Here is a 23,005-nt window from a genome sequence, read left to right as displayed (position 1 = left end):
AAAGAGATATATACAATTACGGTTGTTACAGCCCCCAAAGAGGCCCCTCTTTAGGGGGGCAGAATAATAGTAATAATAAATAATAATTAACACTACAGATACAATAGGCCTTCGCAGCGCTTCGCAGCGCTTCGCTGCGCTGCGCAGCGCTTCGCTGCTCGGGCCTAATAAGAAACAGTACAGATACAATAGGCCTTCGCAGCGCTGTGCTGCTCGGGCCTAATAATTAACACTACAGATACAATAGGCCTTCGCAGCGCTTAGCTGCTCGGGCATAATAATAATAATAAAACCTGCAGTTACAATAGGCCTTCGCAGCACTTAGCTGCTTGGGCCTAATAATAATAACTAACACTACAGTTACAATAGGCCTTCAAAGCGCTTCGCTGCTCGGGCCTAATAATAATTAACACTACAGAAACAATAGGCCTTTGCAGCGCTTCGCTGCTCGGGCCTAATGATTGTCAGTACAGTTGTGGGACAAAAATATGTGCATGTCTGCTGCCTCCGAAGGTTTGAAGGGAGAAAGTAGCAACCACTGCTAGCTGCTAATGAGATCCCAAGATGAGACCAAAGTGGTGATGTTTGGTCATAAAGCAAACCAAACAGCACATCAGTAAAAACACCTAAACCAGTGGTCTCAAACACCGGTACTCGAGTGCTGGTGACCTGCAACTTTTAGATGCCACCAACTGCAAAGCATGGTGGTGTAGGGATGTTGATGTCTGCTGGTTTTTCAGTCAGGAGCTGGACACCTTGCAGTCATGGATGGATGGATGGATGGATGGATGGATGGATGGATGGATGGATGGATGGATGGATGGATGGATGGATGGATGGATGGGGTCTTACATGTGAAGTTTGTCCCTGGAGAAGCAGTGTGACAGAAACTTGGTGCTTCCATGGTCCGGATGAGATACATTGGGCTGAAAGGGATGCTTCAGTTTCCTCCACATTGTGCTCATTCTGGACCCAAAACCACTCTCTTCTTTGAGTTCATAACTCTGAGAAAAACAAGGAAACAGACGCAGTGACCACTCAACGTTTACCAGTAGAAGACTATTGACTTTAAGTGGAATTGTGCAACTATATAGTAGCTGACTACTATGTAGTCAGCTACTATATGCCATAGCCATGTGCCTTTAACATATTAGACATTCACTCTCTAACCCACTTGTTTGTTCTAAATGTGTATTTGTCAGAACAGTCTGAAACGTTTGTGACAACACCGCAGGATCTCTGACTGGGACAGGCGCTTTCGGCTCACCTCTACTATGTTGGGACAGCAAATATGTCTTGTTGTGCTAAACCTTTTTATTGGCTTATGATAGGCCCCTTGTCTTCATGGGCCCAGGGGCTTCAGCTCCAGTAATGTGGGCTTGTACATCCCCCTAACTTCATCCTGTCTTCATGGTGCTTTTGTTGATGCACTAATTGGTTCTATTTACTTCCAGAAACATTGTGCATTGTGTATTACTTTGGGGTTTCAGTGGAAAGGGGGCTTAAAAAAACTAAATCATATTTCATTGTTCTTCCACATTTCCAATTTTGCACTTCTGTTTGCCTCACTCACATGAAATCTTTTTAAAATACATTTAAGGTTTGCGCCTGAATGTGATGAAATGTGAACACATAGGGAGGAATAATTGTATTTTACATTTTCATGTTTCTATAATGTAAAGGGGTACTTTATCTTACCTGTTTGGTGGGGACTTTAATCTTAAGAAACTCAGCCTCTCTACACAGAACAGGCCACGGTGCATGGATTCGAGTGAAGCTCGGCCCGTGGGGTTTTGTCTGCCAAACACACAAGAAACAAAGATAAGATCAGGTCTCACATTTGAATGTAGCTGAAAAAGTCCTGGAAAGGGAACAAATGTCCCCAGACACGTCGGAGCTGAAAATACAGTTAATTCCTCACAAATATTTGTGTGCATGTACTTTTCTGTTCTGTAAAAATGTAATACCAGCATGCTTGGCTGAAGGCAACTGCTGCTCAAAAATGGCTTAACAGACCATCTGTCAGTGCAGCTTCGCCATCCAAAATAGCAGACTTTGTTTTAACAAAGAGGCCGGAATACAAGCCACAATTCAGTTTGAGTCCTCCCTTCTCAGAGCTCACAGTTGACCTCTGAGGGTTCAGCTTAAAGGGATTGTTTAGGATTTTGAAGTAAAGTTCTGTTTGAACGTTCTAAGCAGTTAATATCCTACCTGCAGAAGATGACTCTATATGTCATTGTTTGGATTAGTTGGTACCAGAAGCTGAAGCTAGCGGCTAATTTGATGGGGAAACATTCTAAAGTTGAATTTGTTGGTCTGAAACTAATCCCAGTCTCAAAACTGCAATGTCTTTGATTAAAACATTGTAAGATTTGCCTTTGGCAGTCATTTCCAAAGAAGCCCAAGACTATTTACACAAAAAAATGAGGATAGGGTGGGGGTGTGTCAACATTGATCTCCCTGTGTGAAACACGTACCAAGAAGGGAGCAGCAATAGTTTAAAGGAAGTGTCTGGTATAAAAGTATAGCATTGTGTTATGTTTTATGCTGCCTTACATTTCTACCAGGTAGGCACTCTGACCAGAAAAGTCTTACATGTTCCATTTACGATTATTGTTGCACTGCTTCACATCTACATCTGTGTGCTGTGGAAATCACATTAGCTTCTGTATTAATATATGCCCAATGCAGAGCCTGGCCCCTCTCAGTCTATCCGTTAGCTTTAGGCTCTGGGTCCATCTAGTCTGGATTTATACGAGATGAAAACATCAACAAGGTCATTAGTTGCAGGTAGGATAAAGGTTTAGTATGTTTTAACAAAACCTACTAAGAAATATATATATATATATATATATATATATATATATATATATATATATATATATATATATATATATATATATTTCTTGACAACATCAGGAAAAAAATAGTACAAAATGTTCAAGTAAAAGCGTTCTCTAAAGGAAGATATCAGTGTCAGCAGATATTTACATTAAGATGTTGCTACTGGAACACAACCCAAAAATCCTGGAGCAGAGTATCTCTACTTTTAAGATTTTTATTTGTATAAAAATGAAGAAATGAAACCTTTCACATTGCGCTGTTGCCTTCTGTCTTAGCTGTGTTTGAAAAGTGAGCCAAAAGTACAAGCAATCCCTGTCATTGTTCCGATCCACTCCAACACTTTGGCAAACCAAAATTGCACTGCAAGTTTTTCTCTGGTATTTATGAAAGATAGATGTGGCCAACACTGATAAAAAGTCTCAAGCTGTTGTCTGTGTTGCAGCCCGCTCTTGACACATTATTATTTACTTACTTCTTCCACTACTGAACAATGGTGTCTGGCCCTCACAGTCATTATATTATGATGCATTCCCAAAAGGTGGCAATTATTTGCCTAAAATAGAATCAAGAGATATGTGATTGAATAACAGAGGTTCGCCTCTTTCTTCTGAAATATATATTATGGTCTTGGTCGTCAGCCTAAGCAGAAATGAAAGTCAGCCGGGCCAGCAGGGGACGGCGGCCAGGTAACCTTAGCCTCCTCAGACCCCCTTCAGCTTCTATAAAAGGACCGAGTGATAAGAGAGAGGTGGCATGGCCAACAATAGAAACCTGAAACAAGTCCCTTTCTCCTCTCAGGACTCCTTCTGTCCTGAGATATTTCACCTCCCCTCACTGTGCTTTCTGCTGCTTTGATGACTGATTGACAGTCAGGTCGTCTCTCTCATTATCACTCCTACTCTAACCTTCCCTTAACATCTCTCTCACTTGTATCCATGCACTATTTTGTCCCCCACATGGGGAACCAATGCACTTTGCCCTCCCTTCAGACAAAGTTCACCTGTATAGATGATTCTAGCATAAAGACTCTCCTGGACTAGGCCTCCTCAATGCTAAGAGCATCTAAACCCACTCCTTGAACTATGAAGGCTAGAGAGCACAAATCTAACTAAAAACTGTTACTTTTGAATCTTTGGAATCTGCTATTTGTGTTTATGCTAGCACTTTGCTATTCTGAGAAGTCTGTCGCTTTGCTCTAACTAATCTATAACCAATAGCAACCTATTAAATAAAATTATATTAATATATTGCCAATTCTTGAAGCATGTCATCTCAAGGCACTTTTCAAAATCAAATTCAATAAGATTATACAGATTGGGTCAGATTATACAGATTGGTCAAAACATGTTCCTATCTAAGGAAATCCAGTAGATTGCATCAAGTCTTGACAAGCAGCATTCGCTCCTCCTGAAGAAGCATTGAGCCACAGGGACAGTCCTCTGCATTGTCCATGGCTTTGCAGCAATCCCTCATACTGAGCAAGCATGAAGCGACAGTGGAAAGAAAAACTCCCCTTTAACCCGAAGGAAAAACCTTCGGGTTAAAAGGGTAGCTATCTCTTCTTCCTGCCAAAACTAGAACTGAAAGAAAAGTACGTCTTCTGCATCAATACAAAACACTTGTACAAAACAAAGCTGAGCTGAAAGTTGACCAAACATTTAAAAATTACCAAGGGAAGAGTTTTGGAATGAAGTCTGATTACCTTTTTTCACTTATACTTAGAGTTAGCCACTAAATGGTTGAATGTACAGTTAAAGTAGTTTGGAGCAGTTGGTTTCCTGTTTTACTACTTGCTTTACAAAAATATGCACAATACTTGAATATTTTTACATCTTGTCATGTTACAATCAAAAATTATTTTCCGAGATAGACCAACACAAAGTCAAATATCACAAAAGTCAAAGGAAACGAAAACATGGTTTTGAACGTTTCTTGCTTTGTGGTTTGACTCAGAACACTGTAGCACCTCATTTCATTGCAACTGCAAGTTTTGAAGAATGAAATATTTGCCCATTCGTCTTTGCAAAGTAGCTCAATCTCAGTCAGACTGGATGGAAAGTGTCTCTGTCCATCAATCTTCAAGTCTTGCTGTGGATTTTCAACTGGATTTTGATCTGGATTGTCTTTCCCTGATATTTACAAAAGGCATAATTGCTCATCTCTACTGTACAGACACAACAATCTTTGAGTCTGCATGACTAAAAAGTTCAGATCAGGGGTAGAAAGTAGGTAGGAAAATACAGCCAATAAAATTAGTCAAATAGCAGCTGAAGTCTAAAGAAAACAGACCTAGAACTACTGAGCTAGACCTAATTATTAGTGTTGGTGCCATTTTCTATTCAGTAATTAATGCTCATAATTAGTTATTTTTGGATATGCTTAGTATTTGCATACTATATAGAATATTTATGATTGCAGCAACATTTTGCTCTAAAAGATTGATGAGGCAACTTGGTGTCAATGGCAAGAGGACTCAAGTGCTACTTTGTACCATGGGCCAGGAAAAGCCTGTGTCCTGCTTTGTCCTCTCAGATCTAGAGGTGTGCGGTCTGACAGAGAGCAAGTACATCAACCTGCCAGATGTTTACACCCACATAACCTGTAACAAAAGAGAATGTTCTGGTAGAGAAAGACCTGGAAAGATGGCCGTATCTGCGGAAAGAAGTGTGGCTACCACAGATCGACGCAGATGTGGAGATGCTCATCGGAATGAATGCCCACTCTGCAATGGAGCCATGGAAGACAATCCACAGCCACAACGACAGGCCTTATGCCATAAAGACAACCCTTGGCTGGGTAGTGAATGGCCCTCCAAAGAAAGAGAATGATCACAAACCAAGTCACTTCAGTCATGGTGCTTCAGTCAACAGAGTGTCAGTCAGCAGTGTGGGCAGCATGCTGTTGCGGCAGTACAGTCACGACTTTCCGGAGCATGCCTGTGAAGAGAAGTCAGAAATGTCGCAAGAAGACATCCAATTCATGCAGTGTGTGACGCAAACAACCAAGAAAATCGATCTACTGCATTGGTATGCCTCTTAGAAACAAAGACATTGTGATGCCAAACAACAAGAGTGTTGCTGAGCAACGAGCATCGAGCCTGAAAAGGAAACCTGCTAAGAACTCCAGCTTCCATGACGACTACACAACCTTCGTGTCAGATCTGCTAAGCAAAGGCTACGCTGTGGAAGTCCCTGCCAACGAGCGAAACCGCAACGATGGCCGAATATGGTATATTCCCCATCATGGCATGATCCATCTGCAGAAAGGGAAGTTGCGGGTCGTATTTGATTGCGCCTCTTCGTTTCAAGGGAAGTCGTTGAACGAGGAGTAGTTACAGGAGCTGGACCTCATGAACAGTCTGGTTGGAGTCCTGACAAGATTTTGCCATGATCACATCAGACTCATCTCAGACACCGAGGCAATGTACCACCAGGTGAGAGTCCCTGATGAAGATTCCGATCTTTTGCAAACCAGCCTCTGCGTGAGTACAAGATGGTTGTGCACCTGTTTGGGGCCAAGTCCAGCCCGAGCTGTGCCAACTACATTTTGTGCCGGACTGCAAAGGATGGGAAAGATAGGTCATCACCCGAGGCAGTAACCACAATTCTCGAGCACTTCTATGTAGACGACTGTCTTGTCTCAGCGTCTGACGAGACGAAGGCTACTTCCTTGACCAAAAACCTCATTGCACTCTGCGAAAGTGGAGGATTCCATTTGGATAAATGTATTGTCATCACTTCCCGAACATGCGTGCGAAGGAGATCAAGAATCTAGATCTGGACAGGGATGAGCTACCCATGGAGAGGGTGCTTGGAGTGGACTGGTGCATAGAATCAGATTCCTTCACATTCTGCATCCTTGTGAAGAACATGCCTGTAACCAGAAGGGGTATCCTATTAGTCGTAAGCTCAATTTACGACCCCCTTGGCTTCCTGTTGCCATTCATTCTTCTGGCCAAGACCATTGTGCAAAATCTCTGTCGATTGAAACTTACCTGGGACGATAACATTCCTGAAGACATTGTGAACAGATGGTTTGCCTGGCTGTCTGACTTGAGCCAGTTTACCAGCTTCTCTGTCAAGAGGTGCATCAAACCTGATGGGTTTGGTTAAGTAGTGTCAGCGCAGCTACACTATTTCTCTGATGCTAGCGAGAAGGGCTACGGCGTTGTCAGCTACATTCGCATTGAGAACAGCCACGGTCAAGTCCATTGCTTGTTTCTTCTAGGAAAGAAACCATCGCGGTGAAACTGGACAAGCTCATGAAGCAAGAATTTTGGATGGACCTTAAGGAGACCGTGCTATGGACAGATAGCACCACTGTCCTCCGATATATTGACAATGACAGCGCTCGTTTCAAAACCTTTATAGCGAATAGAGTGTCGACAATCAGAGAGAACACAAGGCCAGCACAGTGGAGATATGTCAGTACATCTTCTAATCCAGCTGACCATGCATCACAAGGAATGAAGACAGAGCACTTCAAAGAGTGTTAGAGTTGGATTGAAGGACCTGACTTCCTTGTCAAGGACGAGTCTTATTGGCCAGTCCTCTCGGAGTTTTCAAGAGAGATAAGTGATGATGATGCTGAGGTGAAGCGCAAGATCACTGTGAACTTCTTCAATGCCGTCAACTCAAGCACAGACCCTCTCTTCAAGCTGACTCATCATTACTCCATCAGGCACGGTCTGAGGAAGGCCGTCGTCTGGATGTTAAGACTGAAGGAGTTGCTTAGAAATCTGTGTGAACGAAGGAAGATCTTTGAGTCTCAAACCCAGTCTCAAGATAGTCAAACTCTGTGTCAGGATTTGTGGAGTTTGAATCTGAATTCAGCCACACACAGAGCCACGTTTAAGAGTCTTTATTGAAAAGGTTGAATAATGGATAAGAACCAAAGTCCATACCAAGCTGCAGCAGAAGAATGGTGGAGATGGCTGGAGCTGGAACTGGTGGATGCAGGGAACAGTGGCTTGGCAGGTGAAGAGAGCAGAAAGGCAGACGAAGAGAGCTCAGGCAGGTTTGATGTGAGGCAAGGCAAAGAAAACATCCATCAGCAGTGTGAGCAGACGGAGGAAGGACGTTGACGAACCAGTGGCGAGAGCAGGACTGAGAGGAGCTTATATAGAAGGTTGAACAGGTGGAATGAGTCCGGACTTGACTGTTACAGCAGGTGAAACTGATCCAGCATGGGGTGAAGCAGGGCAGAGTGGATGGTGGAAGGATCTGGAACTGTCCATGGTGCAGCAGGGGGAACTGCACCCTGACACTCTGAAACCCAAGATCGTTGAAGACCACATGCAGAAGTGGAAATCTGGCCTGAAAGGAACCCATCTTACTGTCAAGGACAACAGGAGAGCAGAAAATGCTATCATTCAGTTCAGCCAAAGACAAACCTTCCATGAGAAGTTTTGTGCACTGCAGAAGGGTGATAAGATCAAGAGAAGCAGTTTTATCGTGAGATTCAATCTGTTCTTTCAAGATGGTGTCCTCTGGGTTGGTGGAAGACTGCACCAGGCAGCCTTGCAGGAACACCAAAGGCACCCGGCTATTTTAGCCAGGAACCATCATGTCACAACTCTGATCATCAGGAACACACATGAGGAGACCGGACATGGAGGGAGGAACCACACCCTCACTCGACTGAGAGAAAGAGTCTGGATATGCAAAGAGAATGCAGCATTGAGAAGTGTGCTTTCAAAGTGCACGAACTGCCAAAAGAGTCAAACTGCAGTTGGTGAACAGAAGATGGCAAATCTGCCAACAGATCGTCTTCAGCCAGATCACCCACCGTTCACCAACGTCGGCATAGACTATTTCGGCCCCTTTGAAGCCAAGCGTGGACGAGCATGAGTCAAGCGCTACGGAGTCTTGTTTACTTGCCTTACAATCCAATCCATCCACAATGAAATCACACACTCACTGGACACAGACTCATGTATAAATGCAGTGAGACATTTCATTGCGAGACGAGGACAAGTGGAAGTTATGAGATCCCATAACGGTACGAACCTGGTAGCTGCAGAACACGAGCTCCACAAGGCTTTGACGGAATGGGATCAGTCTCAGATCTCTGAAGCTCTGCTGCAAAGAGGAGTTAACCTGGATCTTCAACCCGCCTGCTGGGTCGCACCATGGTGGGATCTGGGAATGCCAAATAAGAACAGTGCGCAAAATACTTACCAGTGTCCTGAAGCTCCAGTCTCTCGACGATGAATGTCTGCACACTGTGATGTGCAAAGTGGAAGCAGTGATCAACAGCAGACCCCTTACCAAGTCATCGGATGATGTCGATGACCTCGAGCCACTGACACCGAATCATCTTCTTCTGCTCAAGGGAAGGCCAGCACTCCGGGCACATTTCAGAAAGATCTGTGCTGCAAACGAAGATGGAGGCAGGTGCAGTATATCTCCAACATTTTCTGGAAGCGTCGGTCGAGAGAATACTTGCCCCTCCTACAAGAACGGCAGAAGTGGCTGGTGAAGAAGAGAAACGTGAAAGAGGTGGATGTCGTACTCATTGTGGATGAAAGGGCTCCAAGAGGGTCCTGGTTGATGGGAAAAGTGGAGAAGACCATTCCCGATGCCCAAGGGTTTGTTCGTCAAATCCTTGTGAAAACGAAGACCAACACCCTTGAGAGACCCATTGACAAGTTGTGTCTGTTGTTGGAGACGGAAGAATCTCATTGACAAAGACATTTCATTCAGTTAATTGTCTGCTAACTAACGTGACTTAATTTAGTTCATGTTTAGACCTAAGTACATTTACGTAATGGGGATTTGAGTATAGAAAATTACTCTTCAGTTTATCTAGTTTAGTGTAATTGTCATCCCCATGATAAGCAATTAGGGGCCGGAAATGTTGTTGCCATTTTCTATTCAGTAATTTATACTCATATTTAGTTATTATTTTAGGGTATGTTTAGTATTTCATATTATAGAATATGTATGATTGCATTATAACTACGTTACTGCTTTACTATGTTTATAATTTCCTTTTAGTTTAATCTGTATTCAGTTTAATGCTTAGAATTATCTTGAATGGATAGCCAATAGGAACTGACGCTGAGCAATGACGTTTCGGAGCTGACGCATCTCTCGAATGTAAAAAATTAGATGTGTGTTTGTTATACCTGAGATAAATACGGGACAAACACACTGTTTTCTACCGTCATTCAAACTTTAACACGCGTAGACTCGTTTATTCCGTCTGACTGAATGTTTATTTATCTGAAAAAAGAAATGGTCAACATCTTAAGAATGGACATTTAGCCATTACACTTAGATTACCCAGTAATGCATTTTACTTAAATCAAAAATGGCACAGAAATTGGCTTTAGGTAATGCGGAGATGAGCGGCTGAGATCTCGTGAGAGCTGTGCATAAGTAAAAATAGCGATATACATATAGTTTCAATCTGATACATCCAGGTAAGAACAAGCCACCTGGCTTTGCGGCTTCTAGTGGCTTACTTTTATTGACAGTAGACTCACAGGAAAGGGGCGGAAGAAGGGGAGAGACATGTGACAAAGGACCGTGGGTCGGATTCGAACCCGGGTCGTCCGAGTCGAGGACTAAAGGCCTCCAAACATGGGTTGCGCTACCCACTACGCCATGAGCGTGCCCATGTATATCTATTTCTATAGGGACATGCACTTTCCAGCTTCAGCTTCTCACTCACAACTATGGTTGATCTAAGTTTTGTGATATGGAATGTGCATGGAGCTGGCACCTGAGAGAAAAAAATACAAGATTTTTAACCAGCTTAAAAGATTAAATGCAGATGTTGTGTTATTGCAAGGAACTCATAAATCAGCTGCAACTGTATTGTGCCATATTAAAGCCATGATGATAAAAAATGAAGTCAGATTGAATTCTGAACATTTAACCAGAGGAAACTCTAAAGGGGTTTGTGAGCAAAAGAATTTCACATTTTCAAAGACTGCGATCAGTGCACAAGCTTGCTCCCACAGGACAACCCCAGTCTTTCAGTCGTCCCCCAAGGCCACAAAGCAGAGTTCAGGCAAGGACGCCTCTCTCTCAGCAGGGTGTAAACCACCCAAACAGACAAAAGGTCAGAGCACTCCTGACCAAGCCCTCTTTCAGTCTACCCCTGGCCAGAGATGACAACCAATTTTCTCCTGGGGCTCCCGAGGAGAGGGGGGCTAGCGAGCCACCCGGTCTCCTTCCTCTGAACCATGAGGGCCTCACGGCCCCGAAAGCCAACAAACTGCACAGAACAGCCGTTCTGTGGAACTCGTCTGTCTGCTTCAATGGAGTGACCAGGCGAAAGAGGGAGATTCTCCTCTTCTGCGGAGCGGAGTACCTGACTGAAACCGGAGAATCAACACACTGATCGAAGCTAAGTTGCACTCTAAATTCTGTGCAAACCAGCCGTCAAGCACAGATTGCCGAAACAGCTTTGTTTATTTTTGTCAGCCTTTACAGGGAAGCGAACCCCAGACGGAGCTGGAAAGCCGACAAAGGGCCCACTTTCGAATGCTGAGGAGAACCTGCTTAAATTGGACTGCGTCCAGGTCAGAGAACGTGGCAGAGCCCAGGCCTCCGACCAGGCGGATCCCGACCAAGTGCTGCTAGGCTGCAGAGCCGCAGGTGAGCTCATAGCTGCAGAGCCGTAGGCTAGTCGCTGCTGAAGGAACAACGGTTCCCCTTTCACTGCTTTCCTTGGATGACCAAAGTGGAAAGAACTCAAACAAGGCACCTACAGGTTGGGCAGAGAAACCAGAGGGAGAAGTTAAACGGCTCATTTGGAAATGTTTTGTAAATTGTTTCGCACATGGTGTCTTTGAACAAAGGGCTAACGGAGGTTGGTCAGGCTAGCCTTCGGTTTCATGGTATCGCTAATAGCATTCGAGTGTGTTTTATGGTTATAACAAAGGTTATCTCCACAAGGGTTTCATACATTGATGGGACATTAATGTTTACCTTATCCGGCCCACTCATTATGACTAAAATAAAACCGAAGCTTTTATTTGTTAGCGCCAAAAGTCCCTAGCCAAAATGGTATTAGCTTCTGGTAATTTCCGCTTCCGGTTTTTCTACAAAAGCCCGTTCCAAGCATAAACCTTGTTTGTTCTGCTCCGTTGTTCAATAGAGCTATGAGTCATATTCCCGCATTAATATTGAATATTAATGTTGGTTTAAAGGCAATTTTGATAACTTTAGGCTTTAACCGATGTAGCAACCGATCGCTACAGCGACCCCTAGCGCCCAGAAGTAGAATCGCATAAACAAAGGCAAGTTATCCTAAAAGTAAATGATTTTACTGGGCAAATCAGTCTTTAGAATGTTATTGACTCAAAATAATGTTCTGGTTAACTTGGGATTTGCATTGTGAATGAGTTGAAACACATGTCAAATGCTAATTTAACCTCAATTCACATTCTTTAAGGTAAACTTTGGTTCTTTAATTTAAACAAAATATTATTTCATCAAATAATGTTTTGTTTAACTCAGGATTCGCATTGTGAATGGATTGAAACACATGCCAAATATTTTTTTTATTAGTTAAGCTAAATTAAATCCATTCCATGCTTTTTGAAATCAGATCTGCAGTGAATGGGATTCACTGAATTATTCTGATTATGTTCAACCAAGTTTGTTTTGTCTTTTGTTTACTTTTGCATGTAAATAGTTCCTTAGCTTAGTTTCTTTTTATCTTAATTTTGCTTAGTACTTCAGTTAAGTTTCACTGGTCTAGTAGAAAGGATGTGTTAATCGAAATATTGTGTTAATTCACATAAACAGCATTACATAGTGATGTTCTCTGGATGTTTATTTTATTTCTGTTATTAAATTCTTGAACTTGAAAAGAAATTGTCACTCCTTTATTCTATGTGTGTGCAGAATTTGCTATTAAAAGATCGCTAATGCTCGAATTCATCCCTTTCAACCATTGTCTCGATATCAGCTTAAGAGCTGATTATCACCAGACAATACTTAACAGTTATTTATGAAACATAAAATAACTTTAAACAGTGTATAATTGCACAACAACTGTAAACTATCTTAATTAGCAGCTCTCTATTGTCTGACATTTCTGCTGTCAGTGATTATGCTCCTGTTTCTTTAACCGTAATAAATAAAAAAAATAACCCCACAAAATAAAAGCTGGATACTTAATACATCATAGCTTAAAGATGAAGAATTTATCAAATATTTTAAAGAAAAGTGGGCTTCGTACTTGGAGTACAATGATTTACCAGGCACATCAGCATCTATCCTCTGGGAGGCAGGGAAAGCAGTGATGAGAGGTATATAATAATTTCATTCTCATCTCATAAAAAGAAGATAGAAAACAAAACAATTCAAGAATTAGAGGAAAAATTAAGTTACTTGAAACCTCCCAGGAAGAGGAAAAGCTGGGTAAAATTCATAAAGTAAAATTAGAATTAAACAAATATATTAAAAGGCAAAATTAATTTTTAATTCAAAGACTTTGAATAGAAAACTTTGAATGTGGCAATAAGTCAGGAAGCTTCTTAGCTAATCAGCTAAATAAAACAAAACTATATTTGCAGTTACAGACTCAACTGGTAATACATTATATGATCCTGAAAGTATAAACAACACCTTCCGAGATTTCTACAAATCTTTATACACATCGCAGATAAATCCATTAGATAATGACATCAAGCAATTTCTGGATAAAAATAACACTTCCAAAACTATTAGATAGTCAAACAATCACCCTGGATTCACCGCACCGTCAAAACTCAGGAAGCTCTAAAAACCATGCCCAATAAAACGGTTCAACGTCCAGATGGATTCCCAGCTGAGTCCTATAAAGGATTCTGGAATATTCTGGAACCAACATTACACAGAATGTTCAATTCAATTCAATTGAATTTTATTTATATAGCACCAATTCATGAAACATGTCATCTCAAGGCACTCTACACAGCCAAGTTCAATCATATTATACAGATTGGGTCAGATTATACAGATTGGTCAAAAATTTTGTATATAAGGAAACCAGTTGATTGCATCAAAGTCCCGACAAGCAGCATTCACTCCTGGGGAAGCGTAGAGCCACAGGGAGAGTCGTCTGCATTGTACATGGCTTTGCTGCAATCCCTCATACTGAGCAAGCATGAAGCCACAGTGGGAAGAAAAACTCCCCATTAACGGGAAGGAAAAACCTCCGGCAGAACCAGGCTCAGTATGAACGGTCATCTGCCTCGACCGACTGGGGGTTACAGAAGACAGAGCAGAGACACAACAAGAGAGACAAGAAAGCACAGAAGCACACATTGATCCAGTAATCTGTTCTACATTAGATGGTAATAGCAGGCGAGCCGTCTTCTCTGGATGATGTCACAGTTAACAGAACGCCAGACCAGGTGTACCTACTATGAAGATAAAAGAGAGAGAACAGAAAGTTAAAGCAGAAATGACAACACGTAATGTATAATTGAAGAACAGTAGAACTCTATAGAGTGAGAAAATTAGATCCTGATGTCCTCCAGTAGCCTAAGCCTATAGCAATAAAACTATAAATTTAGCTCAGACTAACATGAGCCACTCTAGTTATACGCTTTGTCAAAAAGGAAAGTTTTAAGATTAGTCTTAAAAGTAGACAGGGTGTCTGCCTCACGGACCAAAATTGGGAGTTGGTTCCACAGGAGAGGAGCCTGATAGCTAAAGGATCTGCCTCCCATTCTACTTTTAGAGACTCTAGGAACCACCAGCAGACCTGCAGTCTGAGAGCGAAGTGCTCTGTTAGGAACATATGGGGTAATCAGAGCTCTGATATATGATGGAGCTTGATTATTAAGGGCTTTATACGTTAGAAGAAGAATTTTAAATTCTATTCTTGATTTAACAGGAAGCCAATGAAGGGAAGCTAAAATTGGAGAAATATGATCCCGCTTGTTGTTTTTCATCAGAACTCTTGCGCAGCATTTTGGATCAGCTGAAGGCTTTGAACTGCATTTTGTGGACTTCCTGATAGTAAAGAATTACAATAGTCCAGCCTTGAAGTAACAAATGCATGGACTAATTTTTCAGCATCACTCCTGGACAGAATGTTTCTAATTTTGAAGATATTCCGGAGGTGAAAAAAGGAAACTCTGGAAACCTGTTTAATATGGGATTTAAATGACATGTCTTGTTCAAAAATAACACCAATATTTTTTAATTTATTACCAGAGGCCAAGTTGATGCCACCCAGATAAAGTGAATGGTTAAGAAGTTTATTTGTTGAGGACTCTGGCCCAAAGATTACAACTTCGGTCTTGTCAGAATTTAGATGCAGGAAATTTAAAGTCATCCAGCTTTTGATGTCATCAAGACATGACTGCAGTCGAAGTAATTGATTGGATTCATCAGGATTTATGGATAAATATAGCTGAGTGTCATCAGCATAACAGTGGAAATTAATCCCACGCTGTCTGATAATTTTGCCGATCAGAAGCATATATATAGTAAAGAGAATTGGTCCAAGCACTGAACCATGTGGTACTCCACTGGTGACCCTAGAGTTTGAGAAAGATTTATTAATAACATGAACAAACTGGAATCTGTCCGACAGATAAGATTTAAACCAGCCTAATGTTTTCCCCTTAATCCCTACAGTATGTTCAAGTCTTTGTAGGAGAATATTGTGATCAACTGTATCAAATGCAGCACTGAGATCTAACAGGACAAGTACAGACACAAGTCCATTATTTGAGGCCATGAGAATATCATTAATGACCTTCACCAGAGCTGTTTCAGTGCTATGATGAGCTCTAAAGCCTGACTGAAACTCCTCAAGTAGGTCATTGCTTTGTAAATGTTCACAAAGTTGATTAGCAACTACTTTCTCAAGAATTTTAGATAAGAAAAGAAGATTAGATATAGGTCTGTAGTAACTGAACTTGATCAAGAGATGGTTTCTTAAGTAAAGGTTTAATAACAGCTACTTTAAAAGCCTGTGGTCAGGGGCGGTTCTAGACAGGGGCCAACAGGGGCCCATGCCCCTGTAGAAATGGCCCTGGCCCCTGTTATGGCCCCTGTACTAAAAGCATGATGTTAAATAAACTTCTCATAATTATTTGCAATGGCAAATAAACCATAACCGATTGGTCACTTTGACCAATATTATTTGTTACCTATACAGCTTTACTCTAACAACAATTTTAAACTTAAGATGTTTCACGTTTAGCTTTAGCCGTATTGAGCAGGGGGCAAAGTTTTCAACTGCTAGATCAGGGGTCTGAAACCTGCAGTTCCAGAGCCACAAGTGGCTCACTTAATATTATTACACAGTTAAATATTGCCATTTTATTGTTTTTATTTTTTATTGTTTTTATTTTTTTTTGTTCTGTGCCCTGTGAAAAAATACTGGCCCCACCTTGGCCCCCCTGGCAAATTTGGTCTAGAACCGCCCCTGCCTGTGGTACATATCCATTTACTAAGGATAGTTTAAGCATGTCTAAACTAGGGCCAGTGATCAAAGGGAATACCTCCTTAAACAACTTGATTGAGATCGGGTCTAACATACAGGTAGAAGGTTTAGATGAAGCTAAAATTTAGATAGCTCAGAAAGCTCTACTGCTTCTAAACAGTTCAAACACTGTGCAGGTTCTAAAGATTCCTTCAATGCTGCCTCACTTACTGAGGATAAGGTAATCATGTTTGGGAGGATGCCAATTATTTTATTTTTAATGGCATCAATTTTAAATTAATTAAATTAAACCAGGGAGCCAGCTTCCTGTGAATAATCACCTTCTTTTTCAAGGGAGCTACACTGTCTAATGCAGAACGCAATGAGGAAGTCACACTGTTGGGAATGGTAGTGATTTGCTGCCATCTAGAGGGCATTTCTGCAACACTGAGGATATTTAGAAGGGGACAGACTCTTTAAGTTTTGATACAGCATTATCCAATAAAGATCTACTATTATGGAACCCTCTTTTGGGGGTGGAGAACTCAGTTAGATTAAACTCAAATGTTATTAAAAAATGATCAGACAGGACAGGGTTGTGAGAGAATACTGTTAATTCTTCACAATCAATGCCATATGTCAGCACAAGGTTTAAAGTATGGAGCCGAGAGTGCATCAGTTTATGCACATTTTGAGCAAAACCAATTGAATCTGGGGTGTGTCTTCCTTGGGTGGGTGTCCTGGCGGGGCCTCAGGGGCTTGGGTTCTGTGGAGTATGTCGCTTGAGGTTTGGGCCGGGGTATGCCCAGGAATCTGGCCGTACTGGGGCCTCTGGTGTGCTGGGGGGCCTTGGGGCATGTTGAGGTGGGAGGGGGGTATGGACACTTACATCTCATGGCAGATGCTCTCCCCACATTCTGCTAGTGGGGGACAGGGAGGGAGGGGGTGGAGGGGAACCCAGCCTGGGTTTCTATTGTCGTAGGTGGGTTGGGAGTAGTTTGAATGTTAGTGATTGGGTGGGATTAATTTTTTCTTTCCTCGGTAGGGGAGGGTTTCGTGTCTGGCTCCTTATCTCAGTTCTAGTCCATGCCGTCTCCCAGTGCTGATTCTATCTGAGGAACAGGGTTCTGCATGGTTCGGGTGAGCTCGCTAACCAGAGTTTTTTTTTTTGGACGGGTTGGGGGGTGGCGATGGTTTCTGGTTGGCTCTTGGGCCTTGCCACTGTCTCTGGCCCCTCGGGCTATGGAGGTGCAGCTGCCGGAGCCTCCCTCTCATGGTGGTTTTTCAGAGAATGGGGGTGCCTATTGGAGTCAACAGGGGAGCTGGCTTCCTGGGAGAGCATGAGGCTCCTCAGTACTGTGCTAGGCAACCCCTTTTGCCACTCCCAGTTTTAAACACACTTCAGAACAACATGCAACAACACAACATTTGGGTTTGGAGGGGGAGGGTGTAGGAGCAGTAGCACTTCAGGGTTTGTCGGGGGGGGCTCTGGTTGGTTGGCCCGTTCCGCTCGGTTCACGTTGGCCCCTTCTCCAGGTGGGTGGGCCTATTGGTCGTCTGGCCTGGGGCCGGGATGGGGGTCAAGACTGAAGCATGAATCAGGAAGGTCCCGTCTTGCACACACGGAGATGCAATTTACTGACAGTGGTGGTCAACAACACACAAATAGCGCAGTAAGCTTCCCTACTGGTCCACTAGTCACTCTGTGTACACAGCAGAGTGCTGAACAGACTTTACAAATAGAACAGTTCATTGTTATTGTTTTGATGCTGGTTTTTCGCACATGCGCGCCGTACTGGTAGGAAAAAGGCGAACACAATGGCGGACGCAAACAGAGAAACTGATGAGTTCTCCACGTGTTTTTCTTCTTTAGATAACGTATCACAAGATCGTTTTAAGAGTAAGTTAATGGTTGATGGTATCAGATTGCCAGATCCCCACAGCAAAAGCCAGAAGGGATGGAGCGAGTCTGTGAAATGCTGGCCAAGTGTTCCGTACCGCGACATATACAGCTGCCTTATAAACACGCAGGTCAGTACACACGAGAGAGCACGAAAGCCCCTGAAACCACTGGACGGCTACAATTATTTTATATCGGGACATAGACACCAGCAACTCCCGCGACCCCATGAGGGATTAAGCGGGTCAGAAAATGGATGGATGGATGGATGGATGTTCAGACATGTTTGTGTAACATATGGAAGCAAAGTCGAACACAGACCGTGCCTCAGCAGAGAGGAAGACCCGCCACCGGTAGGTTAAAAAAAAAAAAAAGTTCACTACGGATTATTTTGGTGTTTTTGTCTTTTTAAAATGGGTGGGGGTGTCGGCGACGTTGCAGCGTAAACACAGACGTACTAGCGCGCGTGAACAGGGGCGTAAGGCAGCTGCTGTCTGGCACACATTATTGCACACTGATTGCATAAAGAAAACTAAATTGATGCGGCGTGCTGCTGCTGCAGCGCATCAACTCCGCTTCTCCTGGCCCCCGTCTAGCGATCGCCACCTCCCCTCCGCCGCTATTTCAGTAGAACAATGACTAATGCAAAATTTAGTTGTATTTACCGGAGATGAAGTGTAGACTGCAAATTCTGTCGGGGTATGATCGCTCCCCCAGTCCATTGGGAGTGTCTGCCTGCGCTCTTTTCATTGAAATTATCCATTTCTTTCTTCGTCCTTCGGTAAACGACAGAAACCTACATCCCACAATTTGGAATGCCTCTGTGTGCAACCAGGAACACAACAAGTCGTAGGCATTGCTTAGATTCCAAAAATAAACCAACTAAAAGTACGCTCTAAATCACCCGTTTTGTCATGTAGTAGACGAGAACAGTACTGTTTTTTGCTTACCCGCGGGGCCCGGATGTAGCGCTGACGTCACGCGTCAACGGTCTATTCTTATTACAGTGAGTTTTTGACATTGTTTTTGTGATCGTATAGTGGTTTTGATAATGCATCTTTAAAATGAATTTAATGCAATTTGGTCTTTCTTTTACAAATGAAATAAATTAGAAAAATAAATACAGAGAGCAGTCAAAATTAATTATTAAATTACTTAACAGCATCCTCTGGTGGTTCACAGAAAATAAAGCTAGCCATGTCATGTCGTCATAGAAACAACTAACAAACAAACTGACATAACTGACAAACTGACAAGTACAACAGACAACCTGACGAACCTAGCTTACAAATTGCTGACATTTAATGTAACATAATTTAATGTAACCCCCCTAGTCACTCTGTGTACTGTAACAACATTCCAAGTTAGCCTTTGAACATAGCCACCAATACTACTGAGAAGAGAACTGGATTTGATGGCTTACCACAGCAGAGCACTGAACTGACTGTGTGGAATTTTCGGTTTCCCTTCGTATTTATAGGCAACCAGTAGGGGGAGCCAAAAACCGCCCGTCACAGGATAATTATGAAACATATTTTAGCAAGAATTTCATGTGTATATCTAATACCCGTTACACATATAATATTAAATATTCCCTGCATAAATTGTAATAAAGCTTCTTGCATGTATAAATCAAGTGGCACTATGGCGAAAGTGGTAAGGCTCCGCTTGTGAAAGTAAAATCTGTTGGGCTTTTTTTGGCATTAAGACAACAATTCTTATTGCCACATTGCCAGACAGGGCACTTGTCAGGACTCAGCCAGCAGGGCCGTGCAGCTTGCTGCCGGCTCTGCTGCCTCAGACTTTTTTCACAGGTGTTCTGGGTTGACTGGTGGGCAGAGCCCACACACCTGCGGGCGGTTGAGCGGCATCGGGAAGCACTACTTAAACACCACGCAGACAGCGAGAGGATGCCAGAGTGTTACCATCGTGGTATGCAGACAAGCCTTGGCCTCTCGTTCTCTGTGTTTCCCAGAGGAACTAATCACTCACCTCTGTGTCTCCCAGGTACCTCCTCGTGTCAGTTCTCTTCCTCTCGTGACCCTGTGAAGTCTCTCGTGGCAGGAGCTCCAAGCATCGTCATCTTCCGTCTGGTGTTGGTCTCTCCTGCAAACCTCCTGGTTCCTCCTGAGTCGGTTCCCCTCCCCTGGAACCCTGCCATCTCCGGAAAGCCACCTGGTTCCTCTCGCTGTCCCGGACATCTGGATTCCCCGGTGCTGCTCGGACCCGACCCCCCCTTCGACTCACTGGCCTCCCGGACACCTGTGGGCCACCATCGTACGGCTAGCGCTGAGTCCTCACCGCTTCCTCCTCACCGCTTCCTCCCCGGTCGGCCTTCCGTCCATCGAGTGGTAAGCTTGCGTCCAGCAGCAGATCCAGCTCAGTCAGACCAGTTCCCCTCCACGTTTCCCCAGCTAACCTCTGTCTCGTTCTTCCCTAGTGATCGACCCGGTTTCCTGCTCCCTGACCGTTACCTGACGCTGCCTCCGCTGAGGCAGAATCCTCCCGTTACCTGGTTCTTAAATAAAACCTTTAAACTTCACCTGTTTCTCCCGAGTGTGCTTCTGCATGTGGGCAAAATACATAAAGCCAACCATGACAGCACTATTAAAAAAAATCAAAAATGGCTACAGTGTGCCAAGAAATAAATACATTCGTATATTTTGATCCTTTTTCCCCCATTTGTCACTTTACAACCCCAAACATCAGTGTATTTTACTGGAGTTTGTTCATGCTGTTATGATGCAGAGTTAAATACAGGGTGAAAATAAGCTCAAATTAATGGCAGAGCAAGGTGGTGCTACAAATATGTACATAATTGAATAATACATGGTAAAATTAAGCTGTGGCTTTAATTGCAGAAATGGTTGGTTCTAGAAAATATTGATTATATCTCAAAAAAAGCTACGGATGTGAGGCTTTGAGTAAGATCCTCACTATCAATAAATTTTACTTTGGAATGGAATGGCAAAACAGAACAGCACATGCAACTTACCTCAATGGTAGTGCAATACATAAATTAAGTATAAACATCTTGCAAGCCAGGAATGGACTTATCTGCTCATCCCTCTTTTACATCAGAAAATTAAGAACGGAGGAATGAATTATTGATATTCCTTAATTTGATTCCTTCCTTCTACTTCCTACCTTTTTTCTCACATAATCACCTGCTTAATCAGCTTTAGTCTTTTTCACCCCACCTGGTGCCCTCTGCTCGCCCTCTTTTTCCCTTTTCTTCATCACTCTATCAAAAAGCGTAAGATATAAATACCCTTACCCTGGAGAAGGTTAATTAGCATCATGATTTCCAATTATCTCTTCATCTCTGTGGGGGGTGGGTTAACTAGGCCGCAGCCAGGGGTGTATAAAGGGTGGGAGGAAATGTTTTTAATTTGATATGACAAGGTGATCAGTTTCTCTCAGGATGGTGATTCTCCCAGGAGACTTTTCAATCAAGATTCCTTTCATCCATTCCACTCTTAACCACCTTGTCATCCTCTGCTGTACAGCTAAATAACTGTTCCTGTTTTTCCCCCAGCCCCAGACCACCAACCCATCAGTTCTCTTGTTTTCAATAAACATCTTATTCTTTTTCCTTGTACCTGAGTGTGTCCTACATGTGGGCCAAAAGTCTACCAAAAGCCATGACACCGAGGGACTGCCTCTCACTGTATAAAGACTTGCTGCCCGAATACAGTTGTTCTCTTTTCCCACTGCTATGTTGGAGAAGCCGCTGCCTACATTTCCCCGATTATATAATGGAGCGATATTTGTGCCTTCTGGTTGAGCGCGCAGGAACCAATCCGAGCTCAACTCTGAAAAACTCTTCTCGTGCGACGCTCGCGGAGTAACAGCCAAGCGAGCGCACAGCACAGCTGGTGTTGAGCATGGAATGAGCTGGTCGAGAGCGCGAGTAGAGAAGGAACTGAGCGCGCCCGAGACTGGTTTTGAGCGCACGCTTGTTGTCTCACTGCTCGCTCGGAAGTTAGTAAATTGTCATATATTCACCTAATCTGATCTGTTTTATATGGTGCTAGTAATTCAAATTCAACTAATTTTATGCAAATTTGTTCAAAACCTTGTTAAAACATGATGATAACATGTTTGTTTTTGAAGAATTTATCACTCACCTTTTTTTTTTTTGCTTTTTATTGAATTTAAAACATGCACTTTGACTCTATTCTTTAAATAATCACCTGTCTTGAAAGCTTCCAAAATACATCAGGGAGACTCTGTTTTTCAAAATTCTCCCCTTCGGGGCTCGGGCATCGGCATAAGTGCACCCTCCTACCTGATAGTGTGTGGTCTGCTACTGTAAAGAAGTTTGACTTCCCTGATAATATGTATAAAGAACCTTTACAGCTGAAACAGGAAAAAACTATGTAAAATATATATATTGTTTGTCGTTAACATAAAATACAAAATAAAAAGGAGTATATAATGCTTCATGGCCTAGCCAGAAACCCAGGTTTCTTAGTGGTGGCATTTCCCATTTAATATGAAGGAAATGGTAATTATACGCTGAATGTAGCAGGACGGACTTGAAAATGTTAGATCTTAACATTAGTTTTGAAAAATCCGGAGGACCCAGGGTTAATCGGGCCTTTATGTTTGGTTACCTTACGGTTCCCAACGTGGGTCAGTTAAGGCCAACTACAAGACTGTCCTTAAATAAGGGATCAGCATCAACTATTCTTAGTAAGACTTCAGATTAGTGAGCTTAGCCCTGTGTTCAGGTGTTCTCATTGTACAAACCACCCAGGTTATTTAACATAATTTTCTGCCTAAATTTACACCATTGCATTGTGGTGGAAATTTTGAAAACCAGTGTCACACACCTCGAGGTACAGAAGGGAGAATTGGTTAAATCTATCA

General features: G+C 42.7%; 1 protein-coding gene and 1 long non-coding RNA gene across 10 annotated transcripts in view; one reads left to right on the top strand and one right to left on the bottom strand.

Moving 5' to 3' along the window:
* ano2b (anoctamin 2b) overlaps positions 1 to 23,005 on the bottom strand; it is a 213,782-nt gene that overhangs the window by 145,263 nt on the left and 45,514 nt on the right. For all 9 annotated transcript variants that reach the window (XM_036132396.1, XM_036132395.1, XM_036132388.1 and 6 more), the window contains 2 exons: positions 1,699 to 1,797; positions 853 to 1,004 (listed from right to left, as the gene is read on the bottom strand). In XM_036132396.1, coding sequence (XP_035988289.1) covers positions 853 to 1,004; positions 1,699 to 1,797 — 251 coding nt within the window. The remainder of the gene's footprint in view (positions 1 to 852; positions 1,005 to 1,698; positions 1,798 to 23,005) is intronic.
* Positions 20,439 to 20,672, top strand: LOC118560875. The gene is made up of 2 exons (XR_004929659.1): positions 20,439 to 20,481; positions 20,571 to 20,672. It is a non-coding gene; the product is annotated as an uncharacterized LOC118560875 (long non-coding RNA).

This window comes from Fundulus heteroclitus, unplaced genomic scaffold, assembly GCF_011125445.2.
Source record: "Fundulus heteroclitus isolate FHET01 unplaced genomic scaffold, MU-UCD_Fhet_4.1 scaffold_50, whole genome shotgun sequence".
NCBI lineage: Eukaryota > Metazoa > Chordata > Actinopteri > Cyprinodontiformes > Fundulidae > Fundulus > Fundulus heteroclitus.
This window is presented reverse-complemented; position numbering and strand designations above follow the sequence as displayed.